The sequence below is a fragment of the Silene latifolia genome, chromosome X (assembly GCF_048544455.1).
Source record: "Silene latifolia isolate original U9 population chromosome X, ASM4854445v1, whole genome shotgun sequence".
NCBI classification, from domain to species: Eukaryota; Viridiplantae; Streptophyta; class Magnoliopsida; order Caryophyllales; family Caryophyllaceae; genus Silene; species Silene latifolia.
The window spans coordinates 47,433,050-47,459,535 of record NC_133537.1 but is presented as its reverse complement, the minus strand read 5'-3'; the positions used below and the strand labels follow the sequence as shown (position 1 = coordinate 47,459,535).

The 26,486-nt window shown below is 37.2% G+C and overlaps 1 protein-coding gene, 1 long non-coding RNA gene and 1 pseudogene across 3 annotated transcripts; 2 read left to right on the top strand and 1 right to left on the bottom strand.

Moving 5' to 3' along the window:
• Positions 1-4,126: 4,126 nt before the first annotated feature.
• On the top strand, positions 4,127-17,098 carry LOC141623287 (kinesin-like protein KIN-14E). Its single transcript, XM_074439380.1, has 23 exons — positions 4,127-4,524; positions 5,575-5,777; positions 6,663-6,735; positions 6,892-7,023; positions 7,098-7,336; positions 7,690-8,017; positions 8,571-8,664; positions 8,762-8,943; positions 9,040-9,155; positions 9,267-9,369; positions 10,556-10,855; positions 10,980-11,174; positions 12,414-12,578; positions 12,822-12,926; positions 13,002-13,142; positions 13,480-13,674; positions 13,797-13,923; positions 14,335-14,537; positions 14,737-14,919; positions 15,021-15,116; positions 15,275-15,472; positions 15,618-15,889; positions 16,590-17,098. The coding sequence occupies exons 2-23, from the start codon at positions 5,632-5,634 to the stop codon at positions 16,783-16,785; spliced, it is 3,789 nt and encodes a 1,262-aa protein (XP_074295481.1). The 5' UTR covers positions 4,127-4,524; positions 5,575-5,631; the 3' UTR covers positions 16,786-17,098.
• Positions 17,099-17,594: 496 nt separating this feature from the next.
• LOC141617313 (putative L-type lectin-domain containing receptor kinase S.5) overlaps positions 17,595-26,486 on the top strand; it is a 66,664-nt pseudogene continuing 57,772 nt past the window's right edge.
• On the bottom strand, positions 19,416-22,904 carry LOC141623289 (uncharacterized). Of its 2 annotated transcripts, none has more exons than XR_012533284.1 (2): positions 22,773-22,887; positions 19,416-19,616 (listed from the first exon to the last, which is right to left on the bottom strand). It is a non-coding gene; the product is annotated as an uncharacterized LOC141623289 (long non-coding RNA). The 2 variants fall into 2 exon arrangements; XR_012533283.1 differs by lacking the exon at positions 19,416-19,616 and adding an exon at positions 20,937-21,130 and having other exon boundaries at positions 22,773-22,904.

Here is a 26,486-nt window from a genome sequence, read left to right as displayed (position 1 = left end):
TCTCAAAACCCTCAATATTATTGTTACTTGTACTCTTTACTTTCTACACATTAATTACATCGTCTTCCCTGCGGATTCGACACCCGACTTACCTCTACTATATAATTAAGGTAATAGGACTTTATTAATTATTTTTGGGAGCATATGACTTCGGCTCACCAGTATTCATTCAAATCTCTTTTAATATTCGTTATTTATCTCTTATGTCTTTAGATATGTTTGTTGTTCATATTATTGTTTTTGTTCATATTATTGTTGTTATTCCTTCTAGTATGCGTAGCTAATTTCCTTATCTAGGGTGAAAGGGGATCTAGGTTGTTAGAAGGGGGTTAATAATGAATTGATTGTTAAACTGCTCTTAATTGTTGTTCAATTGTGGTCTTACTTCTAATTGATTAATTACTGATCAGAATTAGTTAATTAGTCTTGCAAACTAGGTTTTTCACTAATCGGGCTAAGACTAGTATATGCTGCGACAATTGAATAGACTGCCTTAATGATATCGACCGCATATTAAGTTTAGATCTAAAGGACATAATAGAATCGACCGATCTTATGGCCTTAAACAATCTAATTGCTCAATCAATGAATTAAATCTCACCCCTGGATGACTGACCTAGTGAACCCGATCCCTAGACTCTTTAATATTATTGAATTTGTCTTTTAATTTATTGCAATTAGTTTAGAAATCAACAAACAAATCTCTTCAAGAAAATTGTTACCTTAAGACAGATTAATACATTAGCAAACTAGATAATTATCACCTCCCTGTGGATTCGACCCTTTCTTGTCATTAGCTACTAGTTAGTAGTAATTTAGGATTATTTTGATATAGGTCATACGACTAAATCCTTGTTATATGTTACGGCTTTATGTATCGCTATATATACGGTTGTATCATTTTCTTGGAAATCATCTAATACAATATAATCTATTCTCTCAATTCTTCATGGTATCATTGCCCTGGTAATTTTTTTTTTCCACGGCGGCCTCGATTCCTGATCCTCACGGGCCATCAAGCCCCTCCTCCAACTCAATTACTCCTCCGTCTCAAAACTCACCACCTCCAACTACCCTCAATGGAAACTCCAAGTTAACTCGATCCTCACCAGCTACTCCCTTGTGTCGTTCATAGATGGAACGCCGCCTCCATAGGAAACGATCGACACCGCTGACAAGAAAACTACTGCCAATCCGACCTATGGTACCTGATTCTTGCAGGACAAACTCCTTTTCGGATCTCTCGCAGGCACCCTTGACGATACAGTCGCTCCCCTCATCAGCAATACCCGTGTCGCCTGGGAATTGCTTGCGGACACTTTTGCACTTCCATCACGCAGTCACATCAAACAATTGTAATACCGTCTTAAATCCCTTCGCCTTGACATGTCCTCCATCTCAGATTACATGACCAAAATTTAAGACCCTCGCTGACAAAATTGTTAGCCTAGCCGCCCCAATAGATGTTGAGGACATTACTAACACGGCTATTGATGGCCTCGACTATAACAACCCGACCCGCACCGTCGTAACACAACCCCAATCAGATGTGATGTGTACTTTTGGGCCCATTACTTTGCCTCACTTAAGCCTAAAAGCACAAGGCCTTGTTACTCAGTGGTGGGTGAAATCCCTTATAAACATATCATAAGCACCATATTTTCCCGATATGGGAAAATATCCTCTCAATCTCTTGGGGTGTTACAAACTCCCCCACTTAAAGAACACAACGTCCTCATTGTGCCTCAAACTTAACCGCAGCCAAGCCCAAAATCCTCCCTGCTAGGTGGGTGACCCGGGTACGCCTGACCACAGACTCACCACATAGTCACAGAGTTGTTCTGATACCATTTATAACAACCTGACCCGCCACCGTTGTAACACAACCCCAATCAGATGAGATGTGTACTTTTGGGCCCATTACTTTGTCCTCACTTAAGCCCAAAAGCACAAGGCCTTGTTACTAAGTGGTGGGTGAAATCCCTTATAAACATATCATAAGCACCATATTTTCCCGATGTGGGACAAATATCCTCTCAATTTCTTGGGGTGTTACATTGAATCCCGTTACCACTCTGTCATCGAGGCTGTTCAAGCTCGTGACAACCCAATCTCTTTCCCCAAACTACATGAAAAACTAATTAATCGGGAACTTGCCATCCAAATTGAACAATCCACCACCATCCCTCTCTCCCCTACCGTGGCCATGGCCACCACCACTCGCTAATTCAGCCCCTTCACCAACCCTCGCCATGCACCTGCTTCCCAGTCATCAGCCTTTACCCAACCCGCCAACTCCACTCCTATAAAGGACGATGTCAGTGGTGTAATATCCCCGGCCATGTTCTTGGCGTTCAGGTTGTCCCCACCTCCAAAGGCCTCTTCTTGAAACAAAACCGCTACACTCTTGACCTCCTCCACCGTGCCCAGATGCTTGAAGCTCGTCCCGCCCTTACTCCCCTGGATGCCTATGAAAAGCTTAGACTCTCCGCTGGCACTCCACACTCAAAATGTCACTGAGCTTTGTGCTCTTGTTGGGTCATTCAGTAGTTGTCGTTGACTCGGCTTGATGTCGCATTTGCAGTAAACAAACTCTCTGAGTTTATGTACAAGCCCACTGATCTCCAATGGATGGCCCTCAAGCGTGTCCTTAGGTAATCTCGCTGGCACTCCCTCACATGGACTTGCCATTCATCGTGCTTCACCGCTCAATCTACATGCCTTCTCTGATTCAGATTAAGCTGGGGACGGTGACTCATATACGTCCACTTATGCCTATCTTGTCTACTTGGGCCATAATCTGATATCCTGGAGCTAAAAAAACAAAAGACAGTTGCTCGGTCCTCTACTGAAGCCGAATACCGTTCCATTGCTAATGCTGCGGCCGAACTCACCTAGCTCACTAACTTGCTTGGGAACTGCGTGTTCAACTTCCCGAGCCTCCTCATGTTTATTGTGATAACATTGGCGCCACTCAACTCAGTGCCAACCCGATGTTTCACTCTCGTATGAAACATGTTGCTCTCGTTTTCACTTTATTCGTGAGCGCGTCTAGTCCGGTACTCTTCATGTAATTCATGTTGATCAAGACGACCAACTTACCGACCTCCTCACTAAAGCTCTCCCTCGCCATCACTTCTGCTCTCCCCCGCCATCGCTTTTGCATGCTCCTTCCCAAGATCGGTCTCACTTCACCGTCGTCCGTCTTGTTGGGGATGATAAGATACGCAACCACCATAATATCTCGTAATCTTTGTATCTTATTACATTGCCCATATTTTCCTATTCTAGTCTTATTCTTAGCTTGTATGGTAAGGCTTTATGTATCGTTATATATACGGTTATATTATTGTATTGCAAATCATCTAATACAATATAATCTATTCTCTCATTTCTTCATTTACTAGCCCTCCAACTCGACTACTAAATACAACACACTCGATTATAGTTGTATTCAACATTCCAACATTGTAATATTACATTTTTAAAAGTAATAATTAAGCAATTTTTAATTTGCATGAAATGTATTTTTTTTAAAATTATCATTTATTTTTGGTGCAAATGAGGGGCGAATCCCGAAGCGTAATTAGCTATTACACGGGGAATAGCTACCCTGAGAATGTCTTCTCGTAAAATAGAACATGACTCCATAGATGGATGGTCACGATAGTAATATCAGTACTTGACACTACTCCTTGATTTGCTAGCCAATCTTGTCAGAAATAAGGGCTTTGCATTTGTTAACCAACCCACGAAGATAAAAGCAACCCAAATACCCATAACAAGCAAGCAACTACTCCGTACATTACATTTTATAGTGACAATTATGGAAAAAATCTCTTGACAATGGTGTTTTTAGGGGAAAAAAAAAAATTTACAATGACAACAAGAGTGTTGTCGGCTCCAAATTAGACATAGTAAATGGGTAAACCTGAGTTCGGGTTAGTCTATTCGGGGCAAGCTGATTCAGGTTTTGTCGAATTCGAGTCAAATTGGATTGAGTCATGTCATTTCGGGTTTGAGTTATTTTCGCATATGTTATTATCAAATTATTTGGAGATAATGGGTCGCGTAGAACAAATGAACAATAAACATTTAGATCGAGTCTTATTGATTGGGTGAATTCAAATTACAATTATGCTCGGTCCATATTCGAATGTCGGGATGAGTTTGGGTCGATTTGGGTCAACTTGGTGAGTTGTGGCTCCAAATCTTCAATTCCCATCTCTCCCTTCAAAATTCAGCAAAACACAAACAGTAGACCAAGTACAAAGTTGTTGATTGCAGTAAATTTTATACACAATTTCTCGTGAGTCGTGACTGTCACTCTTATTTGTGATTTCTCTATATCTCTCTTTTATTTTCCATTTTCCATTATTATTATTATTAATTATTTCCATATTTCATTCTTCTCTTCTTCATCTGCCGCCTGAATATTGTCAAAATCCCTCTTCTTTTATCGCCATTTTACAAAAGATTCAATCTTCCTCCACTATCTTCTTCTGCAATTGATCTGGTATTTAGGTACTTTTCAATTTTTGATCCTTACTTAGTTTCTTGTCATTTTTTTTTTGCATTTTCTCCTGTTTTTGTTATATGGGTCTGCCTCAATTTTTCATTATTGGTTCAAAGATCTGACCTTTTTTTAGTTTAACTCTGTGCCATTTTTGTTTGAGATTTGTTATGATATTGTGGAATGTGGATGTTGTTCATTGTTTTTTGTATTATTGTATTACTAGTCTTAAACCCGTGCATTTGATTATATACGTCTTTCTAAATATGTCAGTTGAGTTTTGTAAAATGTATACAATTAAATGGAAAATAGCACTTAGTTTGTTATTTCGGAATTTCGTATACAATCAATTGGAACAGAGGAAATATTAGTTTTGTTAGCTTCATGAAGCTATGATTTTAGCTCAGCTGGTTTTTAAATTGCTTCCCAAGCATTTGATTTTGATATTTATTAATTCGAGAAGTTTCCCTTGGAGTTGTGGTAATTTTTAGCTATTTGTTCAGTTTATTTTTTGTAACTTATTATTTTGATATTTAGAAATATTTGAAAATTGGAAGGGGGTTGCAAAATGCAATGTCGATTGTGGTCCATCAACATGGTAATTACCTTTAATGCTTTTGTGGGGTTCATTTCGAGCTACATGTCGTTCGTGTAGTATATCCACCCGTTCATGTTTTCTTTTACCATATGCTCACACAATTCCCAAATGTTTATGATGTAGTCATTTATTTGGTGTATTGATTGTAGGATTGCTTTTGTGATGCTATTGAGTTGACTTACACTTTCCGTTTTCATGTATTGTGCTCATAACCAATGCCTTGTTAATGTTAACAAGTTATTGTACGAGACCATTTCCTATGCGACATAGTCCTAGACTCCTAGTTACTCATGATCAAATGATGAATGTCAAATTGGGTTGGTTTCAAGGTGTGACGGTCTTGTACAAGGATGACCGATGAATGTTTTATTCTGTATTTATTTAGCTTGTGCAAATTATTGTTATTTTGACTTGGCGTTCTTTTGGATTATGACATAATTGAAGATGTTTTCTTGATTTTTAGCAAGTTGAGGCCATATACGAAGGTTTCCCCATCTAGCTTTTCGAACTTGATCATGAAATGACAATTGAGTTGATCTCGAATATGGCTCATAGTTCGAGATTTTCTTCAATTAGTGCTAATGGCAATGGGTCTCCTTCCCATTCAGAAGCCTATTCAAATGGAGACGACTATGATAGTGATGGTGCATCAAATTTCGCTCCACCGTGAGTTTCTTATTCTTCATTGACATTATGTCGCACTAGCATTGCAAGGTTTCTCTATGCGTGGGTGTAACCAATGTGAACCACCTCAGTTCATGTTAAATAAACTCAGTGATAGCATGGTTTTATATATAAAGCTGTGTATTGCATTGCATTAGATTGTGTGAAATTTTTGTGTATTTCCACTTGCACTGCCGCTTTTTGCCTCTAGCTTGAAGTAATAATGTAGAATATCATATCATGTCACAAGTCTTGCCGTGGAAGCTCTAATAACTTCGTCTGTATTTCCCATTGCTTCCTATCTAAAACGCTTTGTTTTTCCCAAATTTTTTACTAGAAGAATCCTTGTGCACTGCTACAAGGTTGTATTACTATGTTGTTCGTCCATCCTTTCTATCTTTGCCAACTCTTGAAATAGTAATTTGGTGTCTGACTTGTTATAGTTGTAAAGACTGGAGAACTGTTTTTCAACTTCTATGTGCACATTGATAATTTTTCAAAGCAATAAAAAATAAAATATTAAAATGTGTCTAAGTTGACATGTGGTTAATAATTTCACCAAGGCATTGTTAAATCAATTAAACTAGTTTCAACTGATTCGCCAGAATTCTTCAACTGATTTAATGGAGAACTTTTTATGTGTTGTAACTTGCAATCAAAAAATAGTTTGTTTAGTGATATCGGGGAAGGCATAACACGAAATTTTGATGTACAACAATTAGAATTGTTGTATTAATATATATCGTGCTCCAATATAAATTTCTGCTGTTTTGAGTGCCTGTCAAACTATTTCAAAAAATTATACTCTGTATATTTTACCGATTAAAAATGCAAGTATATATATCTCGTTTTGGTACTTCATGACTCTGATTCTTATAATATTGACAGCACACCGATGACCCTATCAATGTCGATTCCTGCTGAACTTGCAGGGGCGATTCCCTTGATTAATAAATTTCAGGTGAGATGATCTTTTTCCCACTATTTTTCTCTCTGTTATGACGATTTCAAATGAATATTTTTTGTTAGCTGATCTCAAAGCCCTATTCTTTCCTTTAGGAGGCTATACTTGTATAAATCTCTCTAAAATTTTGTCGATCATACTCGCCACTTTCAGGTAGAGGGATTTTTAAGAGCTATGCAGAAACAGATACAATCATCTGGGAAACGTGGCTTCTTTTCTAAAAAGCCCTCTGGTACTCAGGGTCGGGAAAAATTCACCTTTGAGGATATGCTTTGCTTTCAGAAGGTACCATGCTTATTTTTAGTGTATATTACTTAGCTTGCAAAGTCTTAGATTAAGACTCAACAAGAACTTGGCAGGATCCAATACCAACTTCACTACTGAAAATCAGTACTGATTTGGTAACTCGCGCTACAAAGCAATTCCAGACTATTTTGAAGTATATGGGAGTTGACTCTTCAGATAGAGTTGCGCCAACAAGCATAGACGAAAGAATTGAGCTGGTTGGCAAGTTATATAAGCACACACTGAAGCGCCCAGAGCTGCGAGACGAACTCTTTGTACAAATTTCAAAGCAAACCAGAAATAACCCAGACAGGTGCAAAAAACTTTTCCAATTGCTACCTCTCCTGTGCATTTCTTGTTAATAGTTACTCCCATCCAAATTTAGTATTTCGCTTTGACTTTCGTTGTCAAACAATGTCAACTTTGACCAATAATTTCTACAAACATATGTGGAGATAGAAACGTGAAATTAGTTACGTTTACTTTATTGAAACTACCGTTTTCATACTATCGATTTTTAGGTAGTTGTAAGTACCTATTGTATATTGGGAGAAAATAGCTGTCAAAGTCGACATTGTTTGGGAGCCAAGTCAAATATGGGACAACATGAATAGTATGAAGGGAGCACTTAAGTAGATTCTATCTTAACTTATCTTTGTATAACAGGCAGTATCTAATCAAAGCGTGGGAATTGATGTACTTATGTGCATCCTCTATGCCCCCAAGCAAAGAAATAGGCGGGTATTTATCTGAATATGTCCATAACGTAGCTTACAGTGCAAGTATAGACTCTGAAATCCAGTTACTAGCTCAAAATACTTTAAATGCCTTAAAGAGCTCTATCAAGGCTGGACCCCGGCAAATCGTTCCTGGTCGAGAAGAAATAGAAGCTCTGTTGACAGGTAGAAGGCTTACGACGATTGTCTTCTTCTTGGATGAAACTTTTGAAGAGATCACATATGACATGTCAACAACTGTAGCAGATGCAGTTGAGGTATGTCTGAAAATCCAATGTTTTCATACGTTCCATTTCTGGTCATATCAGATATATGAACTTGAGATTGAGAAAGAGTAATGCTTACATGCACATACTAGGCTTTTCAGATACTGGTCATATTTTGACGGAGTATGCAATGGTATTAAATAACATAGAGGATGTTTCAGCTCGACCCATGATGAAAACTGCCATGAGACTTGCATCAAGTGATTTCTATTTCACAATAAAAAAGAAGTGAACCATCTAATGAGCCTCTTTATTTATTCAACTTAATCCAAACCAAAGAATAGTGAGTCTTCGTCTCCATTAGAAGGAATATTACTATTTTGTTGCTTGATACTCTTGTGCAGCCCCCCTTTGCCCCGTAATCTGCGAGAGCCTTTGAGGCTCTTGGTTAATTTTGTTGTTGCTATTGACTTATTGCTACATACCCTAGTGCGAGAAACAAAATCTTTTTAATGAATATTTGGATCTATAAAGTGGCTCAAATAAATTAAACTTAGAATATTGCCTCGACTAACGAATGTAACGATGTTCTTACGTACTTCAGGAACTTGCTGGAATCATTAAACTGTCTGCTTATTGTAGCTTCAGTTTGTTCGAATTTCGCAAAGTTGTCACTGCTGCTAAATCAAATGATCTTGGTATGGGTGCATGCTCTTTTTTGGTTTCCTGTACTCGTGTTTCATTATTTGGTTTTCCTTTAGTTGCTAATCTTCCTTTATCCATGCTGTCAAACAGAGGAGTACATTGGTTTAGATGAAAACAAATATATCGGTGATCTTCTGACTGAATTCAAGGCTTCAAAAGAGCGTAGTAAAGGGGAGATTTTGCACTGTAAATTGGTGTTCAAGAAAAAGTTGTTTCGGGAGTCAGATGATGCTGTAACTGACCCCATGTTTGTCCAGCTGTCATATGTTCAAGTAATTGTCCAAGTTCATGTTATGTCAGACTTTTATTATAATGTCGTTACTATTATGTTCTTGTGATTCTTATATGTGCCGTGTGAACTTTCGTAGTTGCAACATGATTACATATTGGGCAACTATCCAGTTGGGAGGGACGATGCTGTGCAGTTGTCTGCATTACAAATTTTGGTTGAAATTGGTTTTGTTAGCCATCCGCAAATGTGTGCGTAAGTATACTATTCTCCTAAAGATCTGGACACCTTACTCCAAGCCATTTAAATGTCTAAATGAGTATCAATTTTTTAAATAAAATTTCTTGATTGACAATGTACTTTCAGTGATTGGATTTCCCTCTTGGAGAGATTCTTACCAAGACAGATTGCGATAAGTCGGGCACAGCAGGATTGGGAGGAGGATATTGTTTCTCGATATCAGTTAATGGTATAATCTAGATTTCAATTTCATTAGTTAGGAGCGAGTCACATATGAAAATCAATCCATGTTTTACCCTGTAAATAACAAGTTATAAGAAAATGTTCTCCTTTATATAGATTTCAAGTTTCCATAATCGCTTGACCGCTCCTTTGCTTATGCTTTTCCAAATAAAAATGTAAACAACTAGTTGAATAGGAGAGAGTATTTGATTTTGTTCATGGAGTCCTTTTTATCTGATTTACTATTAATGTTGAAGTCTATAGGATCTGTACTCTGTAGTGGAACAATAAAAAGTATTTGTGTTAATTTTAGTAGACATGATGGATGTTGTTTCATTAAAACAATTTTGATTATAAACAAAATTTTGTGTAACAAAACCTGGATACATTTTTCTAGCTGCATCTTGGGTACAATGCATGTACATGACGTGTTTTGAGTTTTTTTGGCAAATGTCTGAGCGTGCCTTTTAAAACTAAGCTAAGGGGGAGTTTTGTTTACGTAAGGGAAAGAGAATGAAATTAAAAAAGGGAAACAAGGGTAAAAGAAATGGATTACTGACAGTAAACTCTAATACAGTATTTGGTTCAAAATCAGGAGGGAAAGAGAATCATCATCATTCATTCACTGCTCTCCAAACCAATATCCACCACATACATCCATCAGCAACGACACAAACCACCTTCTGCCACACCCACAGGCCTCCAAAAGCGTCGCTGGCGCCTCACTTCATCGGGGATCCTATCTCTGCATCCCGTCGCACAACCACTTACACGAACCTAAACAACACACCTGCACTAGGGAAACCCACCCCCACCCCCGAAACCTCCTCCCCCACTCCCACAAACACCTATGTTTTTTGGAGGTGTGGGAGGAGGTTTCGGGGGTGGTGGCGGTGGTTTGGATTTGGGGTTTGTGAGTTAGGTAGTGTTAGATGGTGGTAGTGAAAGTGAGGGTGAGTGTAAGGAAAAATAGACTAAACAACACCAACAAGGGAATGAAAAGCTTTGATTCCCTTATCCTTGGACCCCCAATCAAACAACCCAGGAGTAGAAATGAAATAAATATCTCAGATTTGTACTTTTCTAGTTACTTTTTCAAAATGATTTCATTAATTTGTTTTCCTGTTATCATAGCTAACAATTCAAGATAATTATTTGTTTAATTCTTTAAAATTATTTCCGTTTTGTTGTAGGAAAAGTTGACTAAGGAGGATGCTAGGCAGCAATTTCTTAGGATCTTGAGACTGCTTCCATATGGCAACTCCGTTTTTTTCGGTGTCCGCAAGATTGATGATCCCATTGGTCTCCTTCCTGGGAAGGTCAATCTTGGCATAAACAAGCGTGGAGTTCATTTTTTCCGACCAGTCCCCAAAGAGTATTTGCATTCTGCAGAGCTAAGGGACATAATGCAGTTTGGCAGCAGTAACACTGCTGTATTCTTTAAAATGAGAGTTGCCGGTGTACTCCATATCTTTCAGTTTGAGACTAAACAGGTTAATCCCCAACTTATCGTTGTAATCTTGTGTGTATAAAAATGAGGCTTGTTATAAAAGTACTTCACATTATGGAACTATCCTGATAACTTTGAGAACACTAACTTTTTTTTTGTGCCTTTAGGGGGAGGAAATCTGTGTTGCTCTTCAAACACACATAAATGATGTCATGTTGCGCCGCTATTCTAAAGCAAAAGCTATTGCCACCAATGGAGATCTTCCGAATAATTCAAAGCCAATGCCTCCTGTAGAAGTTAATGAGAAGCGTGTTCAAGATTTGTATAAAGCTGCTGAAGATTCACAGAAACAAATTGATCGAGTAAGTGATTGTATTTAGTTCCTTTAGAAATGGAAAGAAAATGTATAGTGACAGAAAAAAAAAAATGCAAGTAATTTAAAGCACAATGGAAACTTGTCTATTTAAGCACTTCTCTGCTTTAATTAAGAAACTGTGAAGGCTGTTAAATTTCACTCATCTTGCAGTTGATAGCCCCATTGATAATGTGTTTTTTTAGAAAACTTCGTAATCTATGATAATTTACTATGTAATCTCAGTATTTAACAAATAATTTATACTGTTTTAAAGTTAAGAAGATACTATTGTCATAGAAATCTTCATGCTCAAAGTTCATCGATATCATTGTCATCTGACCGTGGGAGTAAGGAGATAAAGCTCTTTACTAGTGTTTCGAAGTTACATGTCATTCTTGAGGCTTGCTTGGGATGAGAGTAATTATTAAGGGAGTAATGGGAGCTAAAATAAGAAGAAATGGGAGGAGATTGGTGCGTTGTGGTGGTTGTGAGGGTGGAAAGAGGCGGTGAGGGAGGAATTATTACCTCCCTAGGGAGGTAATGCATTACTTGAGGGGGAGGTAGGTAACAATTACTCCCTTAATGGAGGGACTTTTACACTATATTTTCCCATTTCTATCTCCAACCCCCATCCCCCCTCCCTCCATTTTTTAGTTCATTTTAGCTCTATTACTCCCTTAATAATTACTCCCATCCCATGCAAGCCCTTAAAAGGGAAAAAATGGCACATAAGCATAAATATATGTACCACGAGATTGACATTTCTCTTCTGTTGGCTAAATTAGCGGTAATGATTGATTATCATGAGTCGCTTTTGGAGTCTAACAACTTTTTGCTCTTGCTCGAAAATTTGTAAAACACCCAATTTACCTTGTCTTAGACACTTAGAGTTACGTCTTTAAGTTTAATCCACCATTTTGAAAAGCTGTTCTCAGAATGGATGCTAAGAAAACTGTCAAAGTCCCATCTTTCTATATAGATGCACTTAAACATGCTGATGACATTCTATTATGAAGGCTATATATCGGTAGACTATAACTTTCGCAAATTTTGTATTCACATTTTATCTTTTATTCACATTCTTCGGAAATTTGCATGCCAATATATAATAAGACTTTCAGTATTTTATATTCACATAAAATACTCACATTCCATTACTGATAACTAATGCAACTATATCTTATACTCCATCTTTTATCGTTTCTGCCAGCTACCGCGGACTAATTAATTTGCTTTTTTCATTTAGTTATTGGAGGAGTTGCAGGAAAAGCAAAAGTTGGAAGACAAGTTGCAAAAAGAGTTGGAGGCATTGAAAGAGTCTACAATGGATGAGAAACACAGTTTGAGAACAGCTACAGACGAGCGTGACAGACTACGGTCATTGCTTGATGAAAAGGAATATGCTCTTCAGGTGGGCAGTTTGATGTGATTTGATCCATGACCATTTGTTCTGAAATTACTCAATCCAAACTCATTTTCGAAACGATCCAATAATAATGTACCCAAACCCCAAGTAAACCCGATCCACTCAACCTAGAGCAAGTAATATTTAAAAACGACCTCGACCCACACTCGGCTTAATTGGCCCATTTTCCAGAATTATTTGTATATACATTTTTTAGTTTTAAATTCTGCAAGTTTTTGAACTTTTCAGGCTACTTTGTCGGAAAAAAATAGCCTAGAAGCAAGACTGTCAAAACTGAATGATCAGATACCTGAGCAAAATACCAAGAGAGACTTGTCTGATGCAAATACTCAGGTTATATACTAACTATAGTTACAAGTTGCTTTCTCTCATCCTGTGCTTATTAATAAACCTATTAAATCATAGCAGGCATTGCGCAAGATACAAGATGAGTTGAGAGTGCGGAGTGAAGAATTGCATTCTGCTGAACAAACAGTGAAACAACTAGTTGAAGAAAAGCTGACATTGGAACAAACTATTCGAAGGCTGGAAAGAAAACATTTAGAAGAGGTGATATTTTTGGTGTGATTATTCCACATGTCCGAACTTATTATTTGAATATTGGATACTGTCATACTGATTATTATCACTCTCAATAGTTTGAATTACCTTTTTTCGGGTGTAAATATCAGTTTCATTTTCTTAACAAATATTTTCACATTTTATGATTTTCTTCACTTTATTTATATATTGAATCCAACTCCGTATTTGTTATCATATTTTCTTCCTTTTTTCTTCAGTATTTTATCTGTCATTGACGATTCATGTCAACAGACAAATAGACAATTCAGGATCAAGACTCTTTCGCTGTTGTTGCATTCTGACTTTATGTTTGTATTGGATGTAGATGGGTAATGCGGGTAAAGATTTAGATAAAGAACGGCATACCCTAAAGCTTCGCATATGTGATCTTGAGAAGACATTGGAAACAGTAAGAAAAGATTTGGCTATCACCGAGGCTAAACTTGCCGCCAAGGAGTCACATATGTCGTCACTGCAAAGTAGTTTGAATGAGTTAGACGAACTGAGGGAAATGAAAGCAGTAAGTACTGAATTCCATTGACTAGATAATGTGCCCTCGAATGTTTTTCAAGTTAGGAATTTTGCAACTCTATCTCTGCTAGAAAAATTCGTTTCGTGTAAATTTGTATTACTCGGTTTCAGGATATTGACAGGAAGAACGAGCAAACTGCAAGTATATTGAAGATGCAAGCCACTCAATTGGCTGAGTTAGAGGTCCTTTATAAGGAGGAACAGTCATTAAGGAAAAAATACTTTAACATGATACAAGGTTGGTTTTTTCGACTATCGAGAAATCATGCACATCTAAATCATCACTCCCTTCACAAAGATTTTCGTTTTTGGCAACATCATAGTGATTTTACCCCATCATTCATTTCCTCCTTTTGTAAAAGTAATGTAAAATATTGTCCTAATTACAATTCTGATATTAATAAAAATTGTTATTTGATAGCCGACTTATCTTACTTGACTCATCTTACTTGCTCGAATATTTTGTTCTATTAATCTCAATGTACAAATATTGTTTCAATGTTGTATTTCGTAAATCTTTTGCAAAATCAATATAAATCATTGTAAAGGGGATGAAGTAGTTTCTAAAAGTGGAATTCATTTTCTTCTAAAATTATTATTCTTTACTAGTGGTTTGAGAAACTAATGTGCCATTTTACTTGTCTTGTAGATATGAAAGGCAAGATTAGGGTGTATTGTCGTATACGACCTTTAAGTGATAAAGAAATGACTGAGAATGAACGAAACATAGTTATAAGTGCTGATGAGTTTACAATTGAACATCCATGGAAGGATGATAAAGCTAAGAAACATGTCTATGATCATGTTTTTGACGGAACTACGTCCCAAGAAGAAGTATTTGAAGACACGAAGGTAGGTTTGATTATCTATAATTGTAAGCTAGCAATAGTTGATCAAAAGTCATTAATTGGCGAAACTCGTCAGTATCAAACAATCTTTGCACCTCCTTTTACAAAAAGAAAAGAAAGATAAAGGAAACATTTTCTGCATTCATATTCCTATTAAGTATCAAATCCATGTCATTAATTTAATGATGTTTTCATTTGTACAGTATTTGGTGCAATCTGCCGTTGATGGCTATAATGTTTGCATATTTGCTTATGGTCAAACCGGTTCAGGAAAGACATACACCATTTATGGTAATGAACGTAATCCTGGACTTACACCACGTGCCACATCAGAACTATTCAAGATTCTTAAGAGAGATAATAAGAAATATTCATTTTCATTGAAGGTATAGTCTTGTAGTAAACTTGTAATAGTTTTAGTAAAATTTGCATTTAATATACTATTTTTAATTTATGTTGCTACTAATATTTATTTTGATAATTACAGGTTTATATGCTCGAATTATATCAAGATACATTAATGGACCTTTTATTACCCAAAAATGCAAAGAGATTGAAACTAGACATAAAGAAAGATTCGAAGGTGAATTTACTAAGAATCAATATTGTTGAATGTTTTGTTTATTTATGTAGGAATGCGTGTAGCCAAGATATTATCTTTAATTAATTTGTTGAAACAATCATTTTTCATTGTGTTTTGATTTTCATTTATGACTAATAGTCGGATGATGTTGATGCTAGGGAATGGTTACGGTTGAAAATGCAACTATTGTGCATATTTCCACTATTGAGGAATTGAGAAGCGTTATTCAAAAAGGATCTGAGCAAAGGCATATATCCGGGACTCAAATGAATGAAGAAAGTTCTAGATCGCATTTGATACTTTCAATTGTTATTGAAAGTACTAATCTTCAAACACAATCATTTGCAAGAGGCAAGGTATGTTTTTAATTAGTTAAACATGGTTATTTATTTTTGTAGTTGACATAATTAAGTTATTAAAGTTACAGCTATGTATCGCTTACCCTAGATTACTAGAATAAATTATAATTCTTCTCTTATAATGTTTTGTATACCAACGCAGTTGAGTTTTGTGGATTTAGCGGGTTCAGAACGGGTGAAAAAGTCCGGTTCTGCTGGTAGTCAATTAAAGGAAGCACAAAGCATTAACAAATCACTTTCAGCCCTTGGGGATGTAATAAGTGCCCTATCAACTGGAGGACAACATATACCATATAGGAATCATAAATTGACAATGCTTATGAGTGATTCTCTAGGCGGCAACGCTAAGACTCTTATGTTCGTGAACGTGTCTCCCGCTGAATCAAATTTGGATGAAACCTACAACTCATTAACGTATGTGTCACCTTTATTATTCTCTTTGATTTGCACTGTTCGTATTTGAGCGTCTTTGAGCCATATTTTAGCATGCATCAAAGTGAAAATAGCATCACCCAGTGTCTCCATGGTTCTCGCTTATGGTTAGCTAAGGAGTAAAATGTACGCTGCCTTATCATTTTGTGAATAACACTGAGGTCCCACAAAACTACTGATGAAAGTTTTGTTGCGACGAATATTTCACAATAAAAACAGAGAAAAAAGTTTAATAAAAGCCAGTCATTCTTGGAACGATAAGACAGTGACAAAGTATTTCATGTTGGAATACCTGAGTGGTGAAACCTTTGTAGATTTACTCACTGTCCATGGTGTTTGTAGACATTTGATAGGGAAATTTAGTAGGGAATCTAGGGTTGGATGCATAAATTTAGTGTACGAGGCTGACATTTAACCGGGAAAACCCATTGGACTGTTGTTCACTGTCTATGGTGTTTGTAGTTGGACAAAAACATATGCGAGAACGAGACACTTACATGTAGAGACTAACTCATTAAAGATTTCTATAATTAGACAAGGAATAATATGGATATGGTTGGTGCTCACACATGAGACCGTCTGATCATAAGGAAATGCTTTGTGGAAATGTGGCATCTTCTTGTTCCTGGTTGTTTCTCCATTTGAGAACCTTGTGTACTAAATTTATGAGTTTCATTTCTAGATATGCATCAAGGGTCCGATCTATCGTCAATGACCCAAACAAAAACGTGTCCTCAAAAGAAGTTGCTCGTTTGAAAAAGCTCGTCTCTTATTGGAAGGAGCAAGCCGGGAGAAAAGGTGATGATGAAGATCTCGAGGAGATCCAAGAAGAAAGGCCTCCAACTAGGGATAAATCCGATGGTCGTCATTCTATGTAGGCTCATATTTTGTTATTTATTGAAGGTGTTTCTAGTCCCTGGTGGTGCATTAAAAAGCCTAGGTTTGTAACAGCACAAAATCCACGTGGTTGAAACCCGTTGAACAGCCACTCTTCAGAAGTTCACGGTAACAATGGTAGTTTTGTGGATGGTCGGCTTGTATGGGCAGAAAATGAATACTTGTGTACATGGTATTTACTCCACAATTTTCATTTACTAGATACTGTACTGTCTGTACCTTTGATATCGCTTATGTTATGTAGAACAAGTTCCTATCTAGTAAATGAGGACGAACACACGCAAAGTTGAATGATGTTTTCAGATAGTTATGTTTGAGAAGACTTGCCTATAAAGTATGTCTATCAAATGAAAGACGCGGTAGCAGGATGCCAAATTGTCTTGTAGATGATGTATTTATTAAGTGGTTGAATAAGTCATTATGTCCGGATCAGTTGTCTAATCTATACTTCATGAATTCCTCTGTTCATTACATACATACATACATACTCCAATTTAGCACACTGATTGCAAAACTGATGACTTCGCCATGGGCAAGATACATTTGTCCAGTTTTCTCCCTTCCTATTTTCTTCGCTGCAATAATATCCGCCATAACGGCCGATGAGAAAACCAAATACTCAAATTATACGTTTGGATTTCCCTTTGACCAAACACTTGCTATAACCGTTTTACGGTTAAGTACCCGGCAATGATAAGCAATGTGGTCATAAAAATAACCCCAGACTAGGCCGGAAACTACTCTTTAGTGAACCGGTCCGGTCGAGCTGTTTTAAACGAACCTTTCCTATTATGGTTCGAAAGTCGCCTCGTTCAACACGACTTTCATAGTAAACTTCTACCGCATCAACAACTCTGACTACACTCCGATAACTCCAGGAGAAGGCATAGCTTTTGTTATCCTCGCCAAACCTTGATGTACCTCCGGCGAGTTACAGTGAGTTTCTCGGGCTCTCTAACGCCACGACCGATGGTAAAGTGTCTAACAAGTTTCTCGCAATTGAGCTCGATTCGTACAAAAATGGAGAATTCGATCCGGATTCGAACCATATCGGACTCAATATCAACTCGATTAAGTCGAATAAAACGGTGAGCCTTTCAGAATTCAACATCACGCTTGTGCCTAAACTACAAGGTGTGGATAAACTACAACGGTGGAGAAAGAAAGCAGCTCACCGTGTACATCACTGATCGCTGATTGATACGCAGCGGCAATTATGCCTCAAACGCCGTTGATGAACGTATCAGGCATCGATTTAAGCAAAATCGTGAACCAGAAGTCGTACTTCGATTTTTCGGCGTCCACAGAAAGTTCGACCGCGGAGCTTCACTGTGTATTGAGCTGGAATCTCACTGTCGAAGTAATTGGAAACCATGACGCCACCGTGAGCACCGCCGTGTACGTCGGCCTTGGAGTTGCTGCGGGGGTTCTTGTGTTGATAATAGGGATGGTGAGCAGGTGGTATTGGAAGAGGAGAAAATACGCGTCCCAATCTGACCCGAATATATTAGGGGCATTAAAGAGTTTACCGGGTCAGCCTAGGGAATTCGAATATAAAGAATTGAGAAAGGCGACGAATAATTTTGATGAGAAGCATAAGTTAGGACAAGGAGGGTATGGGACGGTCTATAAGGCCGAGTGAAAATGTGGAGGTTGCACTTCAGAAGTTTTCGAGGGATGAAATCAAGACTAAAGATGATTTCTTGGCTGAGCTTACCATAATCAATAAGTTGCGACATCGAAATCTTGTCAAGTTTTTAGGTATGTATGTGTTTATATCAATTTTGATTCGATTTTTGAACCTGATATCCAAATGCTAAAGGATTTTAAGTGTCATAGTCTAATAGGAATCCGACTTCATCTGAAAATGTTTACGGTTTTTTCCTATGATACCCCCGAACTTTGGCGGATTACACATGGTACCCCTCCATTTAGCTTTCTACATATGGTGCCCATTAATTTGACTTTTTCCTTCCCCAAATGTCCTTACTATGCTTGCCGTCATAACGCCATGAGTGTATTTCATTTGGCGCCAACAACATAACCAACACACACCCTTATTTGTCTTTATTCTACCCTAAACACATACTAAAAACCTAAATTTCATTCTCTCATCATCCTAAATAAAACCTGTTCATCTTCCCAAACAAAATCCCTAATTTCCCCCCAAATTATCCCAGTAAATTTTCCAAAACCCTAACCCCAAACAAAATCCCTAATTTTACCCCGATATCCGAAAGTAATCTCCTCTTTCAAGCTTCATCTGCGGATTTTCGTCCTTTAAAAGTTCAAAGGTAATATCTTTAAAAATTATCTTTATTTTTCAATTACCTTCATAAAAATTGTTTATTTAGATTCAGTTAAGTTATATGAAGCAGTAATATGTGTTGCATGTTAGTATTTATCAAATTTTTTTTCATGAAATTAGGGTTTTGTGTTATATTTTTGATTAACTTTCATCATTGTGTCTAATTATAGGATGGATCCTGCAATATGGTTGGAATTTAACTATGGGGGTAAGTGTAACACCCCCATATTCCAAGTGCCTACCAGGACCACTTAAGGCACGAGAATGCTACCATCTCGGTTTTCCGAGTCAATGTATATCAAATAGATAATAACGAAACGTACTTTAATAAATAAATTTAAAGTGATACACAATACCAAAACTGTTAAAGAAAATACAACTGTTCCAAAAATGCCAAATCAACTAAGTAAATAGATGTTTAACGACACAGCGGAAGACTTCTAGACATCTCGTGATGACTCAACCCAGCTATCCATGTGCGTCCATCTCATACCTGCTCAATAACTGCTCGCCACCCCCGAATGGATCACCACAGTTTTCAAAACATTTAAATGGGGTCAGTTACTGATTATACAAAAACAATACAACAGAAACAATACACAATTATCCAATCTCCATCATAACTCCACATACCTAACTACACACTAAAGTGTGTAGTCTTGCCAGAATACTCATCGCAACAAGTATTCCACACTGCCAGTGAGAGACCGTAGCCGTACCCACCTAAGCCCCGCTCATCTCATCCGAGCGATAACCCATGTTCCTTAATGTGCATATCCCCTCATGTGGCAGGTTCCACAGAGGGCGAATCAAGGGCGTGAAACCACTCCCGTAAGTGACTCCACTCAGCCGAGGACGCACCTCGAGAACCACAGACAAACAATCACAACCAACCACATTATACAACAACAATTACCAATAACCAATTCCAACACGATATAAATCAACAACAATAAACAACCATCAACAACACTATGTAATCAATAACCGAGTAGGGAAACCCTACCCGGAATAGGCAACCACAAGACCATCACAAGCAGCTAATCAGTAATGCTCCTCTACGAAACCTCCTCCTATAATCACATATTCATACAATTACCATCTAATCAACATAATACTCCCAAAAACCCCAATTCTACCCAATTAGGGTTTTAAACAAAATCAACAAAACAATATAAAAACTATACAAGGATCTTACCCTTGACACGACGAGCTCAACGGCGTAAAGAACACGACAATCCGACAACCGTAGCCTTTGGGATTTGATAATAACGCGAAGAACAATGCAACATAACTCTTTTCTCTCTTTGAAAGTTTTTAGAAAAGTAATCTTTGAAAGTTTTTAGAAAAGTAAAAATGATTAAGAAAGATGACGGAACCCTTAAATACTAATCACGCGTTATTAACAAAACCCGGCTAAAACAACCCCTAAGACCAACTTACTCGATCGAGTAAGTGACTTACTCGATCGAGTGCCCCTTACTCGATCGAGTGTCACACGTACTCGATCGAGTACCCATCATGCAGACTACTGTTTCGAATAAAAACATACTTACTCGACAGAGTAAACCCTACTCGTTAGAGTACCTATAGACATAGAAAACCGTAGTATTACAGTCTTCCCTTCTTAAAACGAACTTCGTCCCCAAAATTCAAACCCAGCCCATAAAACATGAACTCTTAACACCAACTCCACCAACTATGCCTACCTCCACAACATGGCTCACGATATCATATCCACCTTATTATAGTCTGTCGACACTAACTCCATATGTAACACCCCTGATTTTCGGCTAAATTAAAACTAACTTTTACATATAAAACTCGCCGAAATACAGAGATATTATAATTAATATACAAAGTTTTTCTTACAAAATGTCTCTTAAAAATAAAAGAACACAAAATGGAACCGAAACTTTATAAAGTCTTTAATAAAAATCTTCTCTTGAAATAAAATCCTTTTTGAACTGCAACGGAAGACCTGAAAGCAAAACCAGAAGACAGAAATGACTACCCCCCTGACGAGTAGCCCAGAAGGGAGAAAACACGTCAGCCGGAAAGCTGAGTAACAGATAATACCTCAATATAAACAGCTTAATTTTGGTCATGGCGTGGAAACACAGACATGTAAAAATAAAATTAAACAGAGAGAATAATAAAAACACTCCCCGTTAACTCATCTTATACTCAAACCTACTCCATAATATAATACACTCTCTCGTCCTAATAATTAACCAAGTTTCATCTCATTGCTCCGTCTCACTCATTACTCCGTCTCATAATATAATACTCCAACTGCCTCATATCGCATTCTCATCGTCGATCCTAAGACCAGGACAAGGGATGAGTGAACTGGCGGTGAAACCGCGAAACAATATTTCCATCTCAATGTCAATTTCAATCTCAGAACATAACTCAATAACCATGGTCGCACTGGACCATAAAAATAACTCAGCTCAAAGGCCCCATAACTCATAACTCAATACCAGGGGCGGATCCAGGATTAAAATTTACGGTGGGCTAACAAATTTACTCGTTGGAAAAATTTTAACGTATTTTTCGTGATATTTGAAGCAACAATAATTTTAAAATTATGAGATTTTTAAGACATTATACTACGGATTACTTTAATTTTTGTGCATTAAATAAAGTAACTATGATTATGGGGTACTGGGGTGGACATTTTGTATAAGAAGTATAAAAACCTCTAGCCCAAGTAGCAAAAAATGTAAGGATACCGTCATACAACTACTACACTCTACAACAAAAAATAAGTGTAAAAATAAGATAGGTATAAATACAAACAAAAAAGTTGGAAATTTCTCCGAGTTGGGTTTCGAACCTTCAATCAAAAGAATAGGAGACAAGTATTCTACCACAAAACCAAGTGTATCTTCATGCTTTTATGTTACACCTTGTTATATATATTTTTATTTCTTCAGAAATGAGGTTGGGCTCCAGCCCATATAGCCCTTGGGCTGGATCCGCCCCTGCTCAATACTAGTAACCAATTTTCATCTCAATTTCAATATCAATATTGTCAAATATTCCATTAAAGGAACTGCTCAACACTTAAATACAAGACTTTAAGCTACTCACCCACTAGACCTGATCAAAGGGAACAACAATTCGAACACAATATAATCCAAATATAAAGCCTCGATATAACCATGATCACGATTCACTACTAAAGGCCAGTGAGATTCTTCGCATACAATTACCAGTAACCACCATTATTCCATCATACCATTGCTAATTCAACATCACGCTGCACACTAGAGATTACTAATTCAATGGATTCATTTATTGTGTCATAAGCCTATACACACGCTACATGAGTACCATACAATCATCTTGCTCATAATTAGCCATATAACACGACCAAAATTGCCATATTGCCCACAACTATTTTAATTCCTCCGTAATTAGCATAACTTGGACTTTCATTACTCATCCCAAACCTTTTAAACCAAAAAAAAAGACCTACCTCACAGACGATAGTTATAACAACATAAAATATATTCACTTATATTATAAGTAATAATAGACATCACAATTTGCCATCAATTATCAATTTAACAATTAAAACCAAAATAAATGCATATTGACATATAACCCCGAATAATAATAGTAATAATAGGATCGGTAGAATAGTGTTACCTTAGATGAAGGGCAAATTGACGAACAAGTCACATAACTACGAAGAGAAGTGGAAAGGAATGACCAATATGAAGTAATGGCACACAAATATAGGAAAGCCACTAGATAATTATTGATCAATTCAGTGAGAGTTTATGATGATCCCTGATGGCAAAGTGATAAGTTTTGGCCGCACAAAGGAATAACAGAAGGGGATGATTGGCTAGATATTAGGTTTAACTAGTATGATTAGAAAAGAAGGGAACAGTTGAGCTTTTATAATCATGTTAAGGCTTCGGCCCAATTTGGATATGATTGTTCTCAAAATAAAATCAAATAAGTGCCTAATAGAAATAAAACCGAAAGATTTAAAAATTAGATTAAAGAAGTAAATTAAATTATAAGAAAATATATAAATATTTGGGGTGTTATAATCTTCCCCTCTTAAAATGAACTTCGTCTCCAAAGTTCGAATTTATAAAATAAAACAAAGTTAGAAATTTGACTAGTATTACATTCCATCTTATTGGGGTTGTGTTACGACGGTGATGGGTCGGATTGTTATACCATACACTTCCAAATACCATCCACCAACGTCGCTAGCTTCGTCTCACTACATATTATCCACTCTCATAAACATCAAACGGAATGTTACATTCTACCACCCTTAAAAGAAACATTGTCCTCGAAGTTTACTCCCACTCATGACATCATCATCCAACTGTCAACACTATCGAAGTATTCTCACACTCCTAAACATCACACTAGTACAAGCACGACCATGACCTTTTAACAATATCAATCACAATACAAATCCATTCTTTATTCTCCTCCAAGACCCCAACTTCCAAATCTACTACAACATGTACAACCATCGAACTCTCTTTGCCGCATCCTACTCCTCTTAAGATAAATGTTACGTCCTCGTAACTCACTAATACTAGATCCTTAGCTATATCTTCTCATTATTCTCATCACCACCGCATGTCAAAGATAACCGCCTATAACCTCAACAACTATAACCATTCCTATTTTCAAGGCTCTCTTACTTAAACAGTTCTCATACCTCAATTCATTCGGCACACCACCTAACCTATACCACAAAATCCTTAGCATAACCAATCCTCCAATTCTTCCACATTACCGTAAAACGACATACTCCTCTATACAAAGCACCTATCTCCAAAGGCAAAACTCACAATCCACACTTATTACACACACTCACACTAGATTCTCAAGTTCTCTCTTTTACTACCACAAACTCATCCACAACTTAACATGATACTAATTTCCAACACCTTATACTCACTGTCCCAATAAAAATTATGAACCATTTTCAGCTTCAGATCAGTACAACACATGTCCCACTAATCACTTGCCATTACTATGTCAACCAATGCCTCGTCTAAAAGAACACCACAAGTCCTCCAACAACCTCTCGCAACTGTGTCCCATCAATAGGATATAACTATACCATGACAACAACGGAAACATACACAAATCTCTTCCATATCATACTCTACCCTCACTCCCAGGCTGAAACTGGTAAGAAACATCAATAAACAAAACAATAGTCTATACGTCCAAACGAAACTCACAAGAAACAGCAGTAAACAAAACAACAATCTATATAACTTGTATACTCTTTCGAAAACGTAATCATCCCACCTACTCCACCACAACCGATGACGGCATCGCAACACCGCCACCAACAGCCACACCGCAGCGCGAAAATACCCGCATCACAACACGAAGTACCGTTCCCGGATCACCACCCGAGATACAAAAACCACATAACCACTGACTCATATAACTTCCTGGATAAGAAAACTTACTCAAAACCGCTTTACTAGATCACAACGCAACATATTACACGGATTAAACAAATAAGAACCTCATGAATATCATCCCTACCATTTCACGGAATAAACATATATCATGAATACATATACAAGTATAACTAGCCATGTCAAATCACCTAAACTATCACTTTTGAATAGGGATGTCAATGGATCGGGTTCGGGTCGGGTGAAGCTTCACCCCCATCCATCCATCACATTAAAAACATCATCCAACTCATCCATCATCCGCGAAACATATCATCCATCACCCGTTCATCCATAATCCGCGGATGAAACGGGTGGATTTTGTGATAAATGGATGATGATTTAATTGTGTTTATAAGCCTAAAAATTTATTAAATATTATCTCACTTAAAAATATGTAAGGTAAATTAGTACTCCCTCTGTCCCGGTCATTTGTTGTCCTTTTCAATTTTTGGGTGTCTCAGTCAATTGTTGTCCTTTCTATTTTAGGATTGCATTTGATGAACAATTTGGTCATTCACACTCAATTTCATCTGCATGTCATTTAGTAATTGACCCTCTGCTCTTTCCTTGGTCTTTGTGCCAAAACCAAAGAACAACAAATGACCGGGACGGAGGGAGTATTATATTAAGTGCTTTAGAAATATTGTAACTTAATGTTTGCTTGAATAATATAAAAAGTAAGTAGATTAACATTGACTATCTTAAATTTTATATAAATATGTATTTTTTTCCAAGAAAGGAAGAATATCGGGTGGCGGATGGATGACGGGTTGGATTTAGCTTCATCCATCATCCATTTATTTCATCCATCAACCATCCATCATCCATTTATTTCGGGTTTTCGTCCATCCATTTAAATCGGGTGGATGGATATTTAGCGGGTGCGGGTGAGATTGACATCCCTACTTTTGAATATCATTCCATTAGGTTACCGTACCCAACATATATTAAAGAACATTCAGATGATAACTTTATAACTATCACACCATACCACTTCTCGTGAGATCAGAACCTCACACAAACATTTATACCCATCATAGACCCGTAATCACATCCAACTAGTCAATCCTGATCACATAAGTTACCACTTGATAAAGGTTACCTCTCGCCCGAGCTTAACTCGTATGCCCCTCATAACACATTCTACCATTCGCATAACCATCACCTCTTACCCAATCTAATCATACAACTAATTATACTTAACTAATAGTAACCGCCTCCTATGACTACATCTTATACTTCCTCACAACCGTACATATCAATCCAGCTTCTACAAAATCAACCTCTTTACAATTGCTATCTTTCTTATCTATCGTCACCCTTAACCACTAGTGACAACACCCCAACACCACCACTGTTCGTATAACAAATCTCTTACACTCACCTCTAAATATAACAGTTCCTTTCCTATCTTTGGTTAACATTCCAAATAACAAACATCAAACCCACCAACAAAATTTACCTCAACATTCTTCCCAATACTATCCTTAATTGTATCGTCATCTAACTCTCCACCAAAATCTCATATCGTGCAGATACTCTACCAACTTCTTACTCCCTTGATTCCTCGAAACTCGTGACTAACATGTTGTCCTGAAACTCCTATATACCCATTAACTCTCATCCTTATGATAGTATCATAAATCTCGACGATTCCTTACTTCTATATCACATAACTACGGTCAACATTCTCCTAGTTTACTCCCCTCATTCTTTTCCTTTTATACTCGACAAAATCAATTAACAATTCAACTCCTTATTGCTTCTACTTAACTCTTTAGTGCTCCAGTTACCTTCTCATTTCTCCAAGACTCAAATCCTTTTATTTCATATCAGTACCACCTCACTCTTTCTTACCATGGATCTTCTCTCATCATGCTATCACTCACACTTGTCACCAATCCGT